Source organism: Carcharodon carcharias, chromosome 12, assembly GCF_017639515.1.
Source record: "Carcharodon carcharias isolate sCarCar2 chromosome 12, sCarCar2.pri, whole genome shotgun sequence".
Classification (NCBI taxonomy): Eukaryota; Metazoa; Chordata; class Chondrichthyes; order Lamniformes; family Lamnidae; genus Carcharodon; species Carcharodon carcharias.
In genome coordinates, this window is record NC_054478.1 from 29943546 (window position 1) to 29964467 (window position 20922).

Genomic DNA, 20922 nt, shown 5'->3' on the forward strand with positions numbered 1-20922 from the left:
GCAAGGCTTGCACCCCATGAATGTATTTTTTAAAAAAAAAAACAATTTGCACCACTGGATTAGCATAGCTGCAGCATTTCATTCATTGACATTATTCAGGCTACATTATTATTTCCTGGGACTTTTGCCAAATCCAATCCTGCGACTATGCAAAATTAATTATCCTAACTTCACCCCCTCCCCAAGTCGAAGGCAATTGAAAATTTCTTCAATATAGGCCAGCTTTGTTCCTCTGCCACAGCCTCATAGGCTGTAAAGTAATAGCACAGGTGAGTAGCTAAAACCGCCATTATGTGCTGAACTTAGTATGCATGATGCAGGACACTGAAGTGTCTGCATATTCTGTTGATAAAGGTGAAATTTGGGAGGAAAATTCATTTTGGAGCCTCAAATGGATGGTGGGCTCACAGCACTTTAGAATCCATAGGTCTAAGGAGCCTCGGGCCTCATCTGAGTAATCACATTAAGCTCCATGTACCTATTGGCGGTCCTGAGAAATCTTGCCAGTTTCCTCTGCACCAATTTAGTGGGGGCTGCAATGCCAATCGAGGCCCTGGTGGGGTGAGGGGTAGCGAATGTTGGGGGCATATTTGTGGGCTTGCAGCCAGCTGCTGTTTCCCTGTGGAACTCTTGTTTTTCCTAACTTCACAAAGGGCAAACAAAAGCCTTACATTTGCTCAGCACCTTTCACGGTCTTGGGATAACATTTTAAGGGGCATCAGCTGGATAATTTGAACATGGGTGCAAGACTGGCGGTAGTTGATCAATCCATTTGTTATGTACCACTCTATATCTTTCCATGGTGAGAAATGGGTGCTCGATCCATTACCATCAGTTTTTTGCCAATGAAGAAAATTAAAATTAGCCCCATTATGCTGTGTTTATATAAGGGTAGGATGCAGATACATTTTTACTTTGCTTGTTAAAATAATCTTGTCACCAAAAACGTACATGGGTGCTTTAATGAATTTTATTTTTTAGATTATATCTAAGTTCCTGACATCGAGAATCTGGACTATATTGTCCGGTTGGATTTCACAAAAGGATATTTGCATTTTGAAGTAAAACTAGTCTTTCACCTACAATTAGTAACCTTCAGAGCGGCAATACATTTTGACAGGTTTGACCATGAGAGTGACATGCTTAGCGGCCTTGTCGAAAGGTTCCCAGTGAATGTTCTCTTTTTGGGTCAACATGGCAAATGGGTTTGCAGTAGAGCAAGTGTTAAACCACCACCCACCACCATACTTTGAAGCACAGTTAGCTGCATCACCATCAGCATCCTTATCTCTTGAACTAAATGGCATATTATCAACCATGTTTGCATTATTTGCAAGTGCATCACCAGCATTACCCCTGTATGCACCAAGATACAGCCTATACTGTGTCTTCTCATTATCTAACCGGAAGATGTCATACTCAGCGTAGCTCTCTCCATCTATAATTATTCTTGCTTTATACCAGTTCTGGTTAGTTAAGTAGTACATGTATTCGTTGCCAATGTAGTGGTCACCCTGAATGTTGCCAAACCCGTACTTGTATGTAGTCCATGTCTCGTTCCACGTCAATTCGCTGCCTTTGCTGTTCCGATGCAGCACGGTGTATCCGATACCGCAGTCATAGGTCATGTCACAGTTGACCACAATAAGGGGCGTTCTTTTTGTCGGTTCTGGCTGGATCACGTAGAGGCCACTTTCAGTGAAACCTCGGCGACGGAGACTGGTGCAATCTTTTGAGTATTTTGCTGTAACAACAAGCATTTAATTTTTTGATGCATATTTTAATGTATATTTTTGCATGAATGGCCGAGCTTGGTTTACTTGTGTCTTAAATGCATTCAGAACTGTTTTAAGAAGATGGCACATTATGAATAAACATGCAACTCGGTAAAATAATGTAGCCCCTAAAAAACCTTTCTACCAAGCAAGCTATTTGTAGAACTTTTATATTTTCCATTATACTGTAGTTTAAATTGGAAGAATTGGTTGCCTTTCATTTGGGGCCTGGCTGTGCACAAATCAGCATTTTTCCGACAAAACTGAGTGACTACGCTTCGAGTGTAACTCAATCTGTGAAACACCGGTTCATCCTGAGGATATGAAAATTATTTAAGGCACATTGTCAACTCAATTAATCACTTAACCACCAGGGAAGTTTATTTTTACCTGTTACTTGAATCTCTCAGTTTCTACACAAAAGGGGCTTTCTTTCTCTTGTTTTAAATACGTTTCTTTAAGAGGAGATAGAAACTTATACTTGTAACATCTAAAATGTCACGAATATCTATGGTAAAATTTTCCAGGTCTAGCCCAGGTGCAAAAGTCTGCCCACCATGAGTGAATATCAGAAAATTGTGCACCCTATTCCCTTAATTCCTTACATTTTCGATAGTCAAGGACAAATATTTCCATTTGGGAATTATTTTAAAGAAGGGAAAGTCATTTCAAAATTGATTTTGTGGACAGGGAAAACTGAAATTCTAGTTTGCATAATGCCTGGTGATCTCATTTTGTAGCCCAGTGCTGTTGATGTTGACCAAATTCTGATTGAGTTATTAGTCAGTGCTACCAATGAGCTATGATTGTATCCTAAGAATTTTTCATCCATTCATACTATACATTGAGTAAGTGGTTAAATGAAAAGAAAAGTTGGCCTTGTTTTCATTTTAAATTGGGATCACAGTGTCTTTCAAATCATAGAAAGACACTTTATAAAATGAAAAAGTAAAACAAAACCACCGGTTGTTCTCAATTATGATATCTCCTTGAAAACCAGTACAAATTTGTGATCATTGACAAAAAAAACTCTAAATTGCAATTCTTTAAAAAAAAGACTAAAGAGTGTTCAAAATAGAAAATGTATACTGATGAATACAGTGAGTTCTCTCCTGACCTGATTAAGACAAAACATAGAAAGTTTTATTCCATGGTTGGCTGCACCATACCAGACTTAGGGATTTTTAAGACACTGAGAACAAAAATGTAATGCTGAACCTTATTTTTGAATTAAAATGTGTAAGTTAAGAGGGAAAATTCAATGATGTTCACATCAAAGTTTTCAGAAAAATGTTATTGAAATTGCTTACCAGTTTTCAGAAGAATATCTCTCATATTTATGACCTTGTGCATTTGGCTTTTAGGTAGCAAAGCAGCATTAGCTACTCTAAGTTGCATTTGTTCGTAAGTCAGTTCACTCTGAGCTGCCGAAGTAAAACTCTGGGCAGACAGCAGAATAGCTGCAAAAGCCATTAACTGATTGTGGAAATTCATGATTGAAAACCTGCAAAAGGATGAAGCACATAAGTTAATCTTATAAATTAACTTTTAGATTTACATCAAATTCCCCCACACTTACTGAGAGTCTTGCTGGAAGAAGGTTAAACAGGAAATAAATTAAAAGGTTCATTGTTTGCTTTTATACAGATCTGGATTTCAATTGTCAATTGTCACTAACCATTAAAAATTAACTGTAATTTTATAGATAATGATATTTATATTGAGCATGCCCTGAACATATGGTGATCGCCTTAACAGCTGGAACATGTTGTAGGGACTATCCGCTGTTATCCTGCCTTTTATCTATCCACATTTCTTGTGAACCACTCATTTAAAAATTAATAAATGTGTTTGCAGAAACAAAATTAAATGTATCATAAGCAATATAATTTTATTTTTTATTGAATGATTTTCTCCAAAACAGTTCCCACCAGCGGACCTTGCTCTCTATAATTCCAAAAGGTACTTTTTAATGTGACCTATCCTTGCACAATTGCATAACATTAAGGACAACAATTAACCCATGCCAGCAGTAACCTTATTGATATATATGCACTTGAATGTTACACTGTCATGCTCATTTTTCAGAATGACTAATAAACTTAAAACTATAATGAATATAATTACAATTTTAAAAGGTTATTAAGAAAATTAAGCAAAGTCTAAATATACATAAAGTGAGGTAAAAGCCTGTGTATTCAGAGATATATTCAAATACAAACATAACCAGTTAAATTAGTTTGATTTTCTCACTTTTCAAGATCATAGGACCATCATTTTCAAGCAGGGAGTTAAAAGAATCATTGTACTTTTCAGTGTCCTTTTATTAATTAGTGTCAGGGACAATCATTCTTGGAAATATCCCATTAATACCTTTCATAGAACAAATCAAATGATAATTCAAACTTCTCAAAGAGACCGGGTATGGCTTGTAAATGGTTTTCTGATCATAGTGCTTTATCACATTGCAATTGCTCTAGACAGCAATATGCAGCTAAGAAATATAAGACCATAAGACGTAGGAGCAGAAGTAGGCCATTCGACCCATCGAGTTTGCTCCACCATTCAATGAGACCCTGGCTAATCTGATCATCCTCAACTCCACTTTCCTGCCTTTTCCCCATTACCCTTGATTCCCTTACTGATTAAAAATCTGTCTATTTCAGCCTTAAATATGTTTAACAGCCCTTTGTGGTAAAGAATTCCACAGATTCACTACCCTCTGAGAGAAGAAATTCCTCCTCATCTGTTTTAAATGGGCTCTGAGATTATGCCCTCTGGTCCTAGACTCTCCCACAAGGGGAAACAACCTCTCAGCATCTACCCTGTCAAGCCCCCTAAGAATCTTATATGTTTCAATAAGGCTGCCTCTCATTCTTTTAAACTCCAATGAGCACAGGCCCAACCTACTCAACCTCTCCTCATAAGAAAATCCCGCCATACCGGGATCAACTTAGTGAACCTTCTGTAGACTGCCTCCAATACCAGGATATCTTTCTTTAGATAAGGGGACCAATATCCTCAGGATGATCCAGTGTTTCACAGATTGAGTTACACTCGAAGTGTTGTCACCCAGTTTTGTAGGAAAAATGCTGATTTGTGCATTGCTAGGCCCCATATTTCATGTAATTCTCTCATTCAGATCAGGAACTCACCTAATGACCTGTGAATGTTCACTTAAGTAGGGTCTGGTAATGTTGTGTCTATGGTACTAAACCAGCAATAGATTCCAGGATAAGTTATGAAGTTGAATTTAATGGTATGGATTTTACATAGCCTGTCATAACGGGAACTATGGCAGCCAGGCCCACTTAATCATGAGAGAGGCTCCAGTACAGTCTCCTGGCAGTGGGAATACCTCTCCTGATTAAGTCAGAGGGCAGAAGAAACTGACATGGAATTCCTAGCCAGCCTCAACAGGATGTCAATTAGGTTCATTAATGAGCCAATTGATACCCATTATCCCTGAGCCCACTGCAATTTAGTGGTGGCTCATGGATTAAATGAAGCCGCATGGATCTCTTGCATCCTCAAAGTCGCCTGGCAAAACCTGTCTGGTTTGCCAATGGCCTCCCAGATGGTCGGGGGGATGGATATGTTTTCAGACACTCTGCCTGAATAAGGAACCCAGCATCAGGAAGGGAGTGGCCACTGAAAGCCACTCCCCCTGCCCTTGCCTCCGTGCCCATCCCACCTTCACTCACCTGTGGCCTGCAGACCCTCCACGACCCTGGGCCTCGGCTGAGTGCTGTGCCACCAGCAGCCACTACTCTTGCTGGCGCTAGCAGCAATGATGAGCTGCTGGCCTCTTGATTGTCCAACAGCTCTCGGTGGGCAGGACTTCAGCCGCTGGGGACCTCAATCTCTGGGAAGGCCTGATGGCAGTCAATTAAGTGCCTGAAGGGTACATGATTCTGTTGAGCCTCCCACATGGAACTTATGGGGGTACCCCCACCAGTTCTCCAATTGGTGGGTAAGACCCCCACCCCATTCAATTCCCATCGGCCCAACAAAATCCCAGCCAATAGTTCTAAAAGTCCATGGTTTGGCACCATAAATAAATGACCATGGAGCTTCCATCCTTACCTGGCCTGGTTCTTATGATCCCATATTGAGATTCACTCTTAATGCTATTTGAATTGTACCAAAAGCTGCTCAATTATATTCACCACCATCTTCTTTGGGCTATTGGAGTGGGCAATAAATTCAATTCTGCCTACTTTTGGTGAGCCATATTAGAACCCTAATTAAAGATGAAATGAGAAATATGCACGTTTTTGTAACCATATTAGAGTATCTTAAAAGGTTCAGTTGCATTTCAGCTTAAGCCATGAAGGATTGTACAGTGCTGAATCTTCCCAGCAGAATTCAGCAGCAACTTTCCTTTATTAAGTGCCTTCTAATCTAAATCATAAAATCCCAAGGTACTTCATAAGGGCTAGACTTGATGTTGAGCAACAGTCGGGAAAATATTTAGTTTAATAGCAAACTATGGTCATAGAGATTAATCTTGAGGAGGTTTTTGAAGATGGAGAAAGATGTAATAAAGTGGAGGTGTTTAGTATGAATGTTCCAGGCACCTGGAGGCTGTTACGTTAAGGTATAAAATTAGCGGAGAGATGCGAAAGAGGCTGCAGTTGGAAAAGTGGAGCCTGGCACGTAGGATTTGAAGGTGTATTTGGGTTTTTAAAATGAGAATGGAGATTTTGAACTTAACACATTTGGTATCAGACAAACCATCTAGCGGTGCAGTCTTATTGGTGGAGTTCAGGTTGGTGCCAGAGAGGTGCTATTATCTATATACATAGAAAAATTGATTTCATGCCTACAGATAACATCATTGAAGGACAGAACATACAAGCAAATAGGAGTCTCTCAAGGTATCACCCTTTGACCCCTCCTGAGTTGACTATACAGGGTTGGAAGGAGAAGCCATTATAGCAGCTCTGCTGGCTGCATCAGGTCAGGTAGAAATGAAAACAGCAGAAGTTTAAGCAATGGAGTTTAAGAAAGGGGTGATGAACTAGCCTGTTAAACACCACAGAGTGGTCAAGAAGAATAATAATAAGGAATTGCACACTGGATTTATAGTCACATTGTCATTGGTGATTTTGACCATAGTGGTCTCAGTGTGCTGTGAAGATCAAAAAGCAAACTATAAAGATTTGAATAGGGAACAGCAGGAGAGGTGAGAGTGCAACTAGGTGATGATGAAGAGCCCTAGACGGGAAAAAGAGATTAGAAGTGGGATAATGGTTCAATCATGGAGGGATCAAGGTTAGGTGGGTTATGATGCAGTTTTAAATGGCTGGGCATTAGATCCCAAGAAAGGGAGCTGTTGATATCCTCAAGCATTGGATCAAGTGGCTAGTTAGAAGGAGATAAAAATTGCAGAGATATGGGGAAGGAGCATGGGTGCAGAACTAACTGGACTGCCTTTGAAAGAGCCAGCACAGATCGGATTGGCTGAATGGCCTCCTTCTATGCTGTACTATTTTTTGATTTAGAAAGCCATGGTATTGGGTAGTTAATAGTTGAAGGGAATTTGGATCCTGTCGTTGAACTGTAAATTCAGGCTGGCAGTTGTGGTGCTGGCTTCTAGATTTGTGGGCTGGTAATTGGGTTCCAGAACCCAGCTAATAGTATAGTTCTAGACCCTACTAGGCAAACAGTCAGTCTCTGCGACTCAGTTTACAAGTAGGATTGGAGTCTGCTTGGTGGTCCATGTCCAGTCATGAATGACATTTGCAATTCAGTTGATGTCAGCTTAGTTGTTAAGCTTGTGTTTGGGTTCTGAGTGGCTAGCTGATGGTGTCAATGATACAAACATATGAATTAGGAGCAGGAGTAGGCCATTCAGCCCCTCGAGACTACTCTGCCATTTGATCGGATCATGGCTATTCTGACTGTGGCCTCTACTTTCCTGTCTACCCCTATACTCTTTGACTTCCTTGTCAGTCAAGAATCTATCTAACTCAGCCTTAAAGATATTCAATGACCCTGCCTCCACTTCTCCTCTAATCTCTCCTCATCTTCATCTTAAATGGGAGACCCCTTATTTTTAAACTCTGTCCCCTGGTTCTAGTCTCTCCCACAAGTCTGTCCCCCTTTCAGCACCTACCCAGCCAAGTCCCTTCAGGATCTCATATGTTTCAATAAGATCACCTCTCATTCTTCTAAGCTCCAATGGATACACGCCCAGGCTATCCAACCTTTCCTCATAAGCTCATACACAAAGATGGGTGGCAGGTTAGAAGATTGAAAAGAATATAAAGAACAGCAAAGAATGACAAAAATATTAACAAGGAGAGAAAAATTAGAGTAAGAGAGAAAGTTAGCTAGTAATATAAAGATGGATAGTAAGAGTTTCTGTAGATATTTAACTAAGAAAAGAGTTATCAAATTGAGCATTGGTCCCATAGAGAGTGCGTCTGGGAAACTGATAATGGAAAATAGGGAGATGGCGAATGAATTAAACAGGTATTTTGCTTCGGTCTTCACTATAAAGGAGACATGTAACATCTCGGAAATAGCTGTAAATCAGGAAATGAGAGGGAGGAACTAGGGAAAATTACAATCAGTGGGGAAGTGGTATTGAGCAAATTGTTGGGCTGAGGGCTGACAAATCCCCAGGCCCAGATGGACTTCACCCTAAGGTTTTGAAAGAAGTGGCTAGTGAGATAGTTGATGCACTGGTTTTAATTTTCCAAAATTCCCTAGATTTAGGGAAGGTTCCATTAGATTGGAAAATAGCAAATATAACTCTTATTCAAAAAGGGAGGGAAACAGAAAACAGGAAACAATAGGCCAGTTAGCCTAACACCTGTCATGGGGAAAATGTTAGAAGCTGTTATTAAAGATATTATAGCAGGGCACTTCGAAAAATTCAAGGTAATCAGGCAGAATCAACACGGTTTTGTAAAAGGGAAATCATGTTTAACCAATTTATTGGAGTTCTTTGAAGGAGTCACATGTGCTGTGGATAAAGGGGAACCAGTGGATGCACTATACTTAGATTTGCAGAAGGCATTTGATAAAGTGCCACATCAAAGATTATTGCAGAAAATAAAAGCTCAAGATGTAGGGGCAAACATATTGGCATGGATAGAAGATTGGCTAGCTAACAGAAAGCAGAGAGTTGGTATAAAAGGTCTTTTTCTGGTTGGCAGGATGTGACGAATGGTGTACCACAGGGATCAGTGATGGGACCTCAACTTTTTGCAACATATATAAATGAGTTGGATGAAGGGACCGAAGGAATGGTGGCTAAATTTGCTGACGACACAAAGAGGGTAGGAAAGTAAATTGTGAAGAGGACATAAGGAGGCTACAAAGTGACATAGATGCTTTAAGTAAGTGGGCAAAGATCTGTCAAATGGAGTATAATGTGGGGAAAATGTGAAATCATTCATTTTGACAGGAAGAATAAAAAAGAAGCTTATTATCTAAATAGTGAGAGATTGCAGAGCTCTAAGACTCAGAGGGCTCTGGGTGTCCTAGTGGACGAATCACAAAAGGTTAGTATGCAGGTAATTAGGAAAGCTAATAGAATTTTATCATTTATTGTGAGGGGAATTGATTACAAAAGTAGGGAGGTTATGCTTCAGATGTACAGAACATTGGTGAAACCACATCTGGAGTATTGTGTACAGTACTAGTTTCCTTATTTAAAGAAAGATGTAAATGCATTTGAAGCAGTTCAGAGGTTTACTAGATTAATACCAAGAATTGGTGGCTTGTCTTATCAGGAAAGGCTGGACAAGTTAGGCTTGTATCCACCGGAATTTAGACGAGTAAAAGGTGACTTAATTAAAACCTTTAAGACCTGAGGGGTCCTGACAGGGTGGATGTGGAAAGGATGTTTCCCCTTGTGGCAGAATTCAGAACTAGGAGACACTGTTTAAAATAAGGGGTCACTCATTTAAGACAGAGATTAGGAGAAAATTTTTCTTTGAGAGTTGTGAGTCTTTGGAACTCTCTTCCTCAAAAGGTGGTGGAAGCAGAGTCTTTGAAATTTTTTAAGGCAGAGCTAGATAGAAATTAGAGTGCAGCCTTAATGCTGCAGCCTGCAGTAGCTGTGGGAAGCCGCAGTGCTAGGGTAGGGGACGGAAGTACTTGGCTTACTGAGTTGGCATCAGGTAGCTGGAATGGATGGCACATGGGTAACTTACAGCCCCTTTTCTCCACTGAACAGTCTGGCAGAGGCAGTGAGGAAAGGGCATTGCGAGAGGCAGGAAAAGAAGAGCACAGAATTTCGGGAAGATGGACTTCCAAATCCTCCTGAATGAGATTCAGCTGCAGGAAGGAAGCAATTGCTGCATGTCCAAGAGAAAATCACCAAAAACATGTTGAGTAATGCTGTGTGGTTGGGATGGGGGTGGGTGACAGAAGCAAAAAGTACAACATCTCTCGCCGCCAATGGTGCAGAAGGTTCAATGTCCTTATCGACATCGGCAAGGTTACACATTAATTGTTCTTGTTCTTCCTTGGGCACTAGACCCTCTTCACTCCTTAAATTTAACACCTATAAAAGTAATCCTTAATGCTGTACTGGTGTGTAGGTGGGCACTGCCTCAGAATAATAGAGTATGTGTTGCCAACTCAGAGACAGTTGCTTGCAGCAGAATCTTAAAGGCCATTCCTTCCCTTTAGCGGAGTAATACCAGCTGCATCAGCTGTCCAGGGCCACCTGGGAAGCATCAGTTCATTGCTAGTATTCGCCTAATACGCTCACTTTGTTGCAAAAGGAACTTGATGCAATGTTGATCAGAGGGAGAATGCTGGAAATGTATCTCTAATAAGGAGATCATCCCCTACAAGGAGCACCCCATGGAGCTGCTGTGAAGGCGACTTGATTGAAACATATAAGGGGTCTTGACAGGGTGGATGTGGAAAAGATCTTTCCTCTTGTGGGAGAATCTAGAACTAGGGGTCACTATTTAAAAATAAAGGGTCGCCCATTTAAGACAGAGATGAGGAGAATTTTTTTTCTCTCAGAGGGTCATAAGTCCTTGGAACCCTCTTCCTCAAAAGACAGTGAAAGCAGAGTCTTTGAAATTTTTTAAGGCAGAGCTAGATAGATTCTTGATTAACAAGAGGTGAAAGGTTATCAGGGGTAGGCAGAAATGTGGGGTTGAAGTTACATTCAGATCAACCATGATCTTATTGAATGGTGGACCAGGCTCGAGGGCCAAGTGACCTACCCCTGCTCCTAATTCGTATTTTTATAACCCTTTTATCCAGGAATCAATCAAGTGATGATGTAAGCAAAAAACTGCAGATGCTGGAAATCCAAAACAAAAACAAAAATATAAATACCTAGAGAAACTCAGCAGGTCTGACAGCATCTGCGGAGAGGAATACAGTTAACGTTTCGAGTCCATATGACTCTTCAACAGAACCACTGTATCTTGCTGGTGAAAATCTCTGAGTCTTGGCAAATGAAAATCTAAGGCTAACCTATCATCAAAGTTGATCCCCTAAGCTTCTTCTCCCACACATCAACACCACCCCTGCCCCTGTCACTCGACCCTGATCATATTCCCTTTGCAACATTCAGTTATTTTGAAGGAAAAAATCTTTATAGCATTTTATGTATCCTTAAAGCACTCCTCAACCATTGCATTGTTTTTGAACAATTGCGGTTGTTTATGTTGCTGACAACTAATCTGCACACATTAAGTGAATGAATGGCCAGATAATTGGTTGATTAGATAAAAGCAAATTCATTAGTAAAATTTATTTATTTAAGTTTATTATTGTTTGTTGAGAGAGCATTGTTGGCCAGGTAACCAGGAGAACTTCATGCTGTTCTTGAAGTAATTACCACTCAGAAACAGATCATTCAGCCCAACTTGTTCATGCCAGTGTTTATGCTCCACTTGAGCTTCCTCTGTCAAATTCAGACAGCATATCCTTTTACAGCAGATAAAAACAAAAAACTGCGGATGCTGGAAATCCAAAACAGAAATACCTGGAAAAACTCAGCACATCTGGCAGCATCGGCGGAGAAGAGCAGAGTTGATGTTTCAAGCCCTCATGACCCTTCAACAGGACTAAGTAAAAATAGGAAAGGGGTGAAATATAAGCTGGTTTAAGGGGTGGGGGGGGGGGGGGTATGCGGGTTGTTGGGACAAGCATGCAGTGATAGAAGTAGATAACCAAAAGATGTCACAGACAAAAGAACAAAGAGGTGTTGAAGGTGGTGATATTATCTAAAAGAATGTGCTAATTAAGAGTGGAGAGCAGGACAAGCAAGGTAGATCTAGTGGGGTGTGGTGAAATAAATGATGGTCGTTTACTTCACCCCACCCCCACTTGATATTATCTAAAAGAATGTGCTAATTAAGAGTGGAGAGCAGGACAAGCAAGGTAGCTTGTTTCCCCCCCCCCCCCCCATTTCTCCACCACCCCCCTTAAACCAGCTTATATTTCACCCCTTTCCTATTTTTACTTAGTTCTGTTGAAGGGTCACGAGGATTCGAAACATCACTCTGCTCTTCTCCACCGATGCTGCCAGACCTGCTGAGTTTTTCCAGGTATTTCTGTTTTTCCTTTTACAGCAGGCTTGTCCACGTCGTGAAAGTATAATAATTCTCATAATATTATTGTGCTTTATTGTAAAAATAGGTTAATAATGGGGTTTGGATAAATTGTGTGTGTGTGTGTGTGTGGGATTTAATTGAATTGGAGATAGCTGATCTGGAGGCTTTAACTCATCAAAAGAAACTAGGTTTAAAAGCTAAGTATGTAAACATGGCTGAAGTTTTAGAATATGAGGGGAGGAGAATTTGCATTTTTAGATAAATTGAGGTAGCTTGAATTTCAAATAGATGGTAGGATGTTACACCTAGCCAGAGAAGCTAGGCCAAGCAGTGTGTTTATTTTTCCCAAAGGTACTGATAATAATCGCGCTATGCAATGATTTATATTATGAGAAAAGTAAACTTCCAAAGGCTTATGGGAACAATGGAATTTGCAATAAAAGGGAGAAACATGTATAAAGGAAATTGAGGTTATGTGTTAGAGAAGGCATTATAAGATCTACCAGAAGTGTGAAAAGCCTTCAGTATTTATGCATTAAGCTGCTGTCTACAGAAACTTAAGCTGGGAAAAGCCACTTTGAATTCTACTGTCCAGGATATTGTGGTGACTTACCGGGATCTGTTTAAATCTATTTTTTACAGTTGCCTTAACGGGGGTGTAACTGGAAGCCAGATTAATCAGGGGTTTTAGGAGTTGTTATAGTTGTAATTTGTAAACCCATGCATGTGCTTGAAATCTTTTCTTTTGTTAAGAAATGTTTAATTTAGTTTTCCAGAAAAACCTCTGAAACTACCAAGTCTTGGTGGACTTATTACTACTGAATTCAGAGCACGCACCTCGAAATAAATACAAATTGCAAAACCATTGTGATGACGTGATCAAGTTTCCCTAGTGGATTTGATCTACTAGTGACCCTCTCAGCAGCAAATGTGGGAAAGAAAGAGTCTCTGGTTAGACGAGCAACGATCACCAGTAGAGGTAAGTGTGCTGGGGAGAGAGAGAGGATTTTGGCGGGGAGGGGGAACGAAAAGAAGAGGTGCTGTAGAGCCGGGGAGGGTGGGGGAAGAGAGGGAGAGAGAGTTGCTCTGCAAGGCTTGGGGAGAGAAGTTGCTGTGGGGCCTGATGATAGAAGGTGCTGTGGGGCCAGGGGACAGAGGGGGCTGCTGGGCCCAGAGAGAGAGACAATGCTGCGGGGCCCGGGGAGAGAGAAGGTGCTGTAGAGCCTGGGAAGGTGGAGGAAGAGAGAGAGAGAGAGTTGCTCTGCGGGGCCCGGGGAGATAGAGAAGGTGCTGCGGGGCCTGGGGAGAGAGAGGATGCTGCAGGGCCTGGGGAGAGAGAAGGTGCTGCGGGCCCGGGGAGGGAGAAGGTCCTTCGGGGCCCGGGGAGAAAGAGGGTGCTGTGGGGCCCAGGGAGAGAGAGGATGTTGCAGGGCCTGGGGAGAGAGAAGGTGCTGCAGGGAGAGAGTGTGTGTGTGTGTTTGAGAGCGAGGGAGAGTGTGTGTGTGTGTTTGAGAGCGAGGGAGAGTGTGTGTGTGTGTTTGAGAGCGAGGGAGAGTGTGTGTGTGTGTTTGAGAGCGAGGGAGAGTGTCTCTGTGTGTGTGTGTGTTAGAGCGAGAGAGCAAGAGTGTGTTTGTGAGAGTGATGGAGCAAATGTGTGTGTGTCTGTGTCTGGCTCACTTCCAGTCTTAGGATTCTCAGTCACTCAACATATACACTCACCCACTCTCACACTGGGTGAGGGTGAGTGAGTAAACACCCTGAGACTCAGAGTAAGCCAGACACACACACACACTCTTACACTCTACTGATCATTTTTATTAATTACACTTTTTTAAAATTAACCATTTGCTGTTTTTGACATCGCTTTATTTTTGCTCAGCAAGTTGTTTCTTTTCTTCACACACAATTTTTTTTAAAAATTCATATATCGTTCCAAAATCTGCTCATTGGCCCCTTGAATGAGGAAAAGAATATAATTGTGGAACCCCCCCCACCCACCTCACTCACAAAGGTTGGAGAAGCCTACAGTATTCCTTTCTTCCCCTTAAGTGCACCTATGATATGCGTCTGACTACTCTGTATTTGTTAGCGACTATGTTGTATTAATGGCCCTAATTTTGGTCTTGTCGCAAGTGGAACATCTTCTCTACATTTACCCTATCAAATCCTTTCATAATCTTAAATGACATCAATCAGGTGACACTTTAGTGTTCTCTTGTCTAGAGAAAAGAGCCCAGCCTATTGGACCTTTCATGTTAGGCATAACTTGTCCTTTTGGGTATCTCAGTAATACAAAAGGATCCTTTATATCCACATGAGAAGGTATGCTAGGGCCTCAATGTAACGACTTCCCAAGCAATGGTGCCCTGCCTAAGCTGAAGCGTCAGCCTGGGTTGTGTGCTTAAATCTATAATGACATTTAAATCGACATTGTTCAGAGTCAAGCGTGCTACCAACTGAGTCACACTGCCATAGCAAGCCCTGAGAGTGAAATAGTATTTTCTCAATTCTGAAGTGTATTACTGCTGGGAAACTAGCTCCATTGTGTGCAAGCTGTACATATGAGAAGTTTAGAAGAAATCATTACATTTCTCTTTAACGGTTTTGGTTTGGATTTTGTTACAAATGCTATTATCCTAAAAGGCCAATGGCATGCTGTAGCTTGTGTACAATGGAATTTGTCCAGAAAGTTATTGGGATTTAATTTCATTATAAAATAGCTGTTGCAATATTGTAACATATTAACAGAGTGGAAATAAAAAAAGAAAACTTACACTTGTATTGTGTCACACACAAGCTCAGGGTGCCCAAAGTGCTTTACAGCCAGTGAACAACTTTTTGATATAAAGTCACCTATGGACAAAAGGAGTCAAAATATACAAATATATTCACAATTATTAGTATCGATTATTTTGTTACTCGTTGCATTGAAACATAGTTCAAAGACATGAACTGCTGCTGAGCTCTTAATTTGCAAAGGGTATTGTCCTTTACATTTTAAAGGTATACCTTGAATTATGAAAATAAAACTGTGAAATGAAACAAATTAAAGACAAAGCGATTGCATCATAAACCATTTTAATGATTAAATTATAATTTTATCAGCCCTACATATGTTGCGTGCTGAAATTTGGTGCAAGCCATTTATTTTTAACATGACAAGTGCAATCCTCATTTACAATCTGACTAGCAGTATAATCAAACATTTGGCCAATGGTGACTCTTAGAAATCAATTATCAATGATTACCTTTGATTGTGATTTTTTTTTCTGGCAAATATTTGGACACCTCAGCTGCCTTACGTGCAATTCAATGTTTGTCATTAAAAACACCTCAGGCAACACTTTCATAAAATTTTTATAACAAGTAGATTGCATTTATTACACTCTCATGCTAATTTCACTCATTCTAATCTTTGGAAATGAAAGCATGCTTTGCAGTGGCACGTAAATCTTTGGTTGGAGAATATCTTCTCCAAGCACTGAAATACCATGACCTCAAACATTTCAGTTTTGAGCCTCGAAACTGGGATTTGTGCTACCAATGCTCTGCAGTGTTGATCTTGCTATAAATGTGTGGGATCAACTCCTTTAAATATTCACTGGAAAACCCATTATACAAATTATGTATATTTAAAAGCAAAATAAATTAGAGTGCAGCCTTAATGCTGCAGCCTGCAGTAGCTGTGGGAAGCCGCAGTGCTGGGGTAGGGGACGGAAGTACTTGGCTTACTGAGTTGGCATCAGGTAGCTGGAATGGATGGCACATGGGTAACTTACAGCCCCTTTTCTCCACTGAACAGTCTGGCAGAGGCAGTGAGGAAAGGGCATTGCGAGAGGCAGGAAAAGAAGAGCACAGAATTTCGGGAAGATGGACTTCCAAATCCTCCTGAATGAGATTCAGCTGCAGGAAGGAAGCAATTGCTGCATGTCCAAGAGAAAATCACCAAAAACATGTTGAGTAATGCTGTGTGGTTGGGATGGGGGTGGGTGACAGAAGCAAAAAGTACAACATCTCTCGCCGCCAATGGTGCAGAAGGTTCAATGTCCTTATCGACATCGGCAAGGTTACACATTAATTGTTCTTGTTCTTCCTTGGGCACTAGACCCTCTTCACTCCTTAAATTTAACACCTACAGAAGTAATCCTTAATGCTGTACTGGTGTGTAGGTGGGCACTGCCTCAGAATAATAGAGTATGTGTTGCCAACTCAGAGACAGTTGCTTGCAGCAGAATCTTAAAGGCCATTCCTTCCCTTTAGCGGAGTAATACCAGCTGCATCAGCTGTCCAGGGCCACCTGGGAAGCATCAGTTCATTGCTAGTATTCGCCTAATATGCTCACTTTGTTGCAAAAGGAACTTGATGCAATGTTGATCAGAAGGAGAATGCTGGAAATGTATCTCTAATAAGGAGATCATCCCCTACAAGGAGCACCCCATGGAGCTGCTGTGAAGGTTTTTATATCTTTGCCATCATAGATCCCAAGAACGACAGGACAGTCCAGATAGCAGATGCGCAGGTGCACACATATACAAACATGATGGTATCTTTATGAAACAGCCACAATCTTCCACATTTTTCTCTCTGTCTAATCCCAAGGGAGTAGCGCTTAGCCATTCTTGGCTGCAGGACCATCACAGCAATTGGAGGATGCTACGAGGAGGCATTGATAAGCAGAAGGAGAGTCCTTGCTGAATCAATTGTGTTGACCAATGACTAGGAAGCGAATGAATGATGAGGACATTCACTCGTGGGTCACTACAGCATCATAAGGTTTTGTGTCCCTATGTCCTAACCCTTTTGATCTCCTTGCCTGCTTTCTCGCTCCCATGAACCATCTCGGATAATTTCACATGAGAATGTGAGTAATTAGATTGCGCTAGTGGGAACATTCATGCAAGGTGATTAGCAAAGCATGAATGAATCTGATGGAGTGTGCCATCTTCCCAGCAGACGTCACAGAGAAAGCTGCCCATGGCTTTGGAGTCTGAGGTGCTGATCCTATGGGCTTTTGTCTGATAAGAAGAACGTTCACTTCCATGGAGGTTGAGTTGCCAGCTTTTAAGCATGACAGTGACGTTTGTGACTCTGATGTCCATCATTTTCATATTGGGAGCATCTTTTCTTCAATACAGCTATCACTGGAGCATGTGGCAACCCTGGACATGATTCTGATTGTGGCACTGAGAGACCACTGGATGTTTTTGACCCTCCCGTACAGCGAGACCTTCTCAAGAACAATTATGTGATTCTCAATGAGTATTCCTTTCTTTGCCATCATAATGGAAGAAGAGAAGGATCAGCAAAGGATGGAGGAAAAGACAGTGAGGCAGTATTTGAATGCAACCTTCAAGATACTACCTCCTTCCCAAAGAATATGTAGGTAATATAGTACGCAAAGGAGCAGTTCATTGGAAGAGTTAGCTTTATCAAAGAGGCAATAGGGAACTGTGCAGTTATGCTCATCTGCCTCAACAGCTGTCTGCGGCTGTGAAAGTCACAATCACACACAACCAAGTTCTTTCAGGCAGTCATGGGGAATCTGTGTCATCCAGGCATTTACTCAACAAACAACTGACATTTTTGCAGAGAGCTGGTGAATTCATCAAGTTAGGCATCACAGAAAGGCAGCATTGTGATAGGTGGTTTTAAGAGGTCACTTTTTTCTAAGGCCCAAGGAGCAACAGGTGGCAGCCACATTGCTTTGGGAGTTCAAGTGGTCAGTCCCATTAACCTCCCTGAATGTACAGATTGTGTGACAACAAGCAAAGGATGTAAGCACAAGACTTGTTTGAACGTGTCATGATACCCCCTCTATCCTTCACAATTCACTCTTCCTGAGCTTTTCAAGGAAGAAAATTGCGTTAATGGATGATTTGTCGTTGAAAAGGCTCCCATTGAAGTTGGCTAAATTGAAGGAGAGGACTGTGATTTGCTCTAGCCCATGTGTTCTGTATAATTGTAACATTCATGAGTTTGTCATACAAGAAACCCTGGACTTAGACATTCCAAGCGAGGTTTCACTAGTTCCTTTGGAATTAGAGCTACATGGACCAGCGCATCCAGTTGACAGTAACTCAGATGACTGCTCAGTGACTGCTGCTATGGCCATCAGAACATGACTGATTTTCAAAGTCTTACTTTATCTATTTAATGCAATTCTATCTTTGTCACCACTATCCTAACTCCCTTTCTTCCACTTTCACACAGAGTACAAAGCCTTCAATCCAGCATTCACCCTTGAATATCAAAGCACCTAAGTGAATATGCAAATAATTATCACCACATTGGTAAAATTATTTCATAATTTTAGAGACCACTATTAGGGCATTCCCCTTTCTGAAGAGAAAGGACCCCAGCATGTTCAGAATTCTCTGATAGTTACAACCTCTTAGATCTGGTATCATTCTTGTAAATCTTCTTTGCTCTTCTCCAGCGTTTCTCAAACTAGCACACTGGACATCTGTTTTTGTTTTGCAAAGGATGCCATGCTAGGTTTTCCAAAGGCAAGTCCTGAAGCAGTGGTTTCCTCCCAGGAGCAAACTGCCACTAGAGGAGGGCCACCTCCACCCTATGATCCTATTGTGGTACAGGAGTGCTAAGTATCTCCAACTGTACTGGCCCTCAGGGTTGTACATAGCAGAAGCACTGGAATAGCAAAAGTAAAGACTTGTTTAAACATCGGGGAAACACAGTTTAGGAAAAGATTGAAACAAAATACTGCGGATGCTGGAAATCTGAAACAAAAACAGAAAATGCTGGAAAAACTCAGCGGGTCTGATTGCATCTGTGGAGAGAGAAACAGAGTTGATGCTTCGAGTTCATATGACCCCGCAGCTTTGAAGGAGAGTCATACGGATTCAAAGCGTCAACTCTGTTTCTCTCTCCACACTGTCAGACCTGCTGAGTTTTTCCAGCATTTTCTGTTTTTGTTTCACAGCTACAGACATCTATCCAGGCATAAAGTTTCTACTTTTGGTTCAATCAGCGATATGAGGGAATATTGCACCCAAACTTGTGCCCGTTTGAAAAGAGTTTTTTCCCGTCCCAAGCTCCTGCTCAAACTTATCTGTATATATAGCCAAATGCAAAATTTGCCATGAACCAGCACAACGGGCCTCATTTTAAAATGTATTTTTAAAAGAATTTTGCATTTAAAATATAATGACAGAATACACTAACATACAAAAATGACAATCAGGAAAAAGCCACTAGTCCATCTAGCTGTCCCATTTAGTTATGATACCTTAGGCATCACATCACAGACACTCTAACCTAGCCAGAGCCAGGTGACCTCCTGTGAGAGTTGGAAAATCAGACAAAAACCAAGACCAACGAAGGAAACAAATTTAGAAAATTCCTCTATCCCTCCTTTAGGTGATCAACACTAGGCCAGGAGAGTGCATTGATCCTGATTTATAATAGAGTATCAACATCTTTCATGAGGTGATTGTATTTGAAAATGTGTCTTTAAACTGTCACAGAGGGAAATACACACTTATGCATAACTTGCTGTCATAATAAATCTTTGCTATGTATCATGGTAACCAATTAAGGAAGCACGGTAGAAGAAAAACACGTTTATCCATCTCCCCAACTCTTTCATTAGACCACATATCCTACCATGGGCTCTACCCGGTGCATTTAACTCTTTAAATTCTGTGTGACACTTCCCTGCTTCCCAATGGTCATTCAAGCAAGTACATTAATAGGAACAAATGACCAGGAATAGACCATTTGGCCCCTCGAGCTTACTCTGCCATTCAATGAGATCATGGCAGTTCTGTGACCTGTCACCACATACCCACCTTAGCTCCATATCTCTTGACATCTTTGGTTAACAGGAACCTACTGATCTTAAATTTAAAGTTAACAATTGAACGAAAGTATACTGCCATTTAGGAAAATTAGTTAATTCATCTTCACATCTCCATAATCCTAACCTAATCCCCTGTTTTCCGGATAATATTCCTGTGTATGTCTAATTCTATAAGTCCTGATCCAAGTCCCAAACCGGTATACATCCAACTCCTTGACAAAGAATTAATCATCCTGACCTTGATCACATTTTTTTGGGAACTTTCTACCCTTGGATCTCTTTGGGAAAACTTTTCTTTCCATCACCTGTCCCACTTGATGCAAGCAAATTTTAAACCTGCACCCTTTGGTTCTTTGCAGACAATCTAAATCAATAAGCTGCTTAATGTACATCATTTATACCTCTCAGCTATTGAATAATTAAGCTGCTGACTCCCCTTTATTTCATTTTCTCCAAAGAAACAAGTTCAACTCCAGTTATCAGGCATGTCTCAACAAAGATACAAAGTCATATTGAAAATTTCATTAAAAAATATGAAAGTCAGCTTTTATGAAATAGAAGTGCTAATTGTTCGCAACACTGTTGTAAGATAACTAGTATATTCTACTTATAAGAATAGAAAATGCTGCAATGCACAGCCATCAGTCAGCTTTTGACAAGGTCACTGTTCCAGGACCAAAGCACAGGTGAGAATGAACACATACAGTACACAGAAAATAACTTTCTTCCTCACATATCTGAAAAAGTAGTTGCCTGTGGAATGTGTGTAAGTTTGTTACAATAA

At 40.9% G+C, this 20922-nt stretch overlaps 1 protein-coding gene across 1 annotated transcript; it reads right to left on the bottom strand.

Annotated features, from left to right (window-relative positions):
* Nucleotides 1–1085: 1085 nt before the first annotated feature.
* Nucleotides 1086–20150, bottom strand: LOC121284661 (fibrinogen-like protein 1-like protein). Its single transcript, XM_041200219.1, has 3 exons — nt 20128–20150; nt 3086–3279; nt 1086–1744 (listed from the first exon to the last, which is right to left on the bottom strand). The coding sequence occupies exons 1-3, from the start codon at nt 20148–20150 to the stop codon at nt 1086–1088; spliced, it is 876 nt and encodes a 291-aa protein (XP_041056153.1).
* Nucleotides 20151–20922: the final 772 nt, after the last annotated feature.

Excerpts from the sequence above, each read along its gene's own strand:
- LOC121284661 (XM_041200219.1), bottom strand. The coding sequence starts at position 20,150 with ATGTCAAGAGATATGGAGCTAAG. Across the intron at positions 3,280-20,127 it reads TCAAGAGATATGGAGCTAAG|GTTTTCAATCATGAATTTCC; the intron begins GTGGGTATGTGG and ends ATCCTTTTGCAG. Across the intron at positions 1,745-3,085 it reads AGATATTCTTCTGAAAACTG|CAAAATACTCAAAAGATTGC; the intron begins GTAAGCAATTTC and ends TTGTTGTTACAG.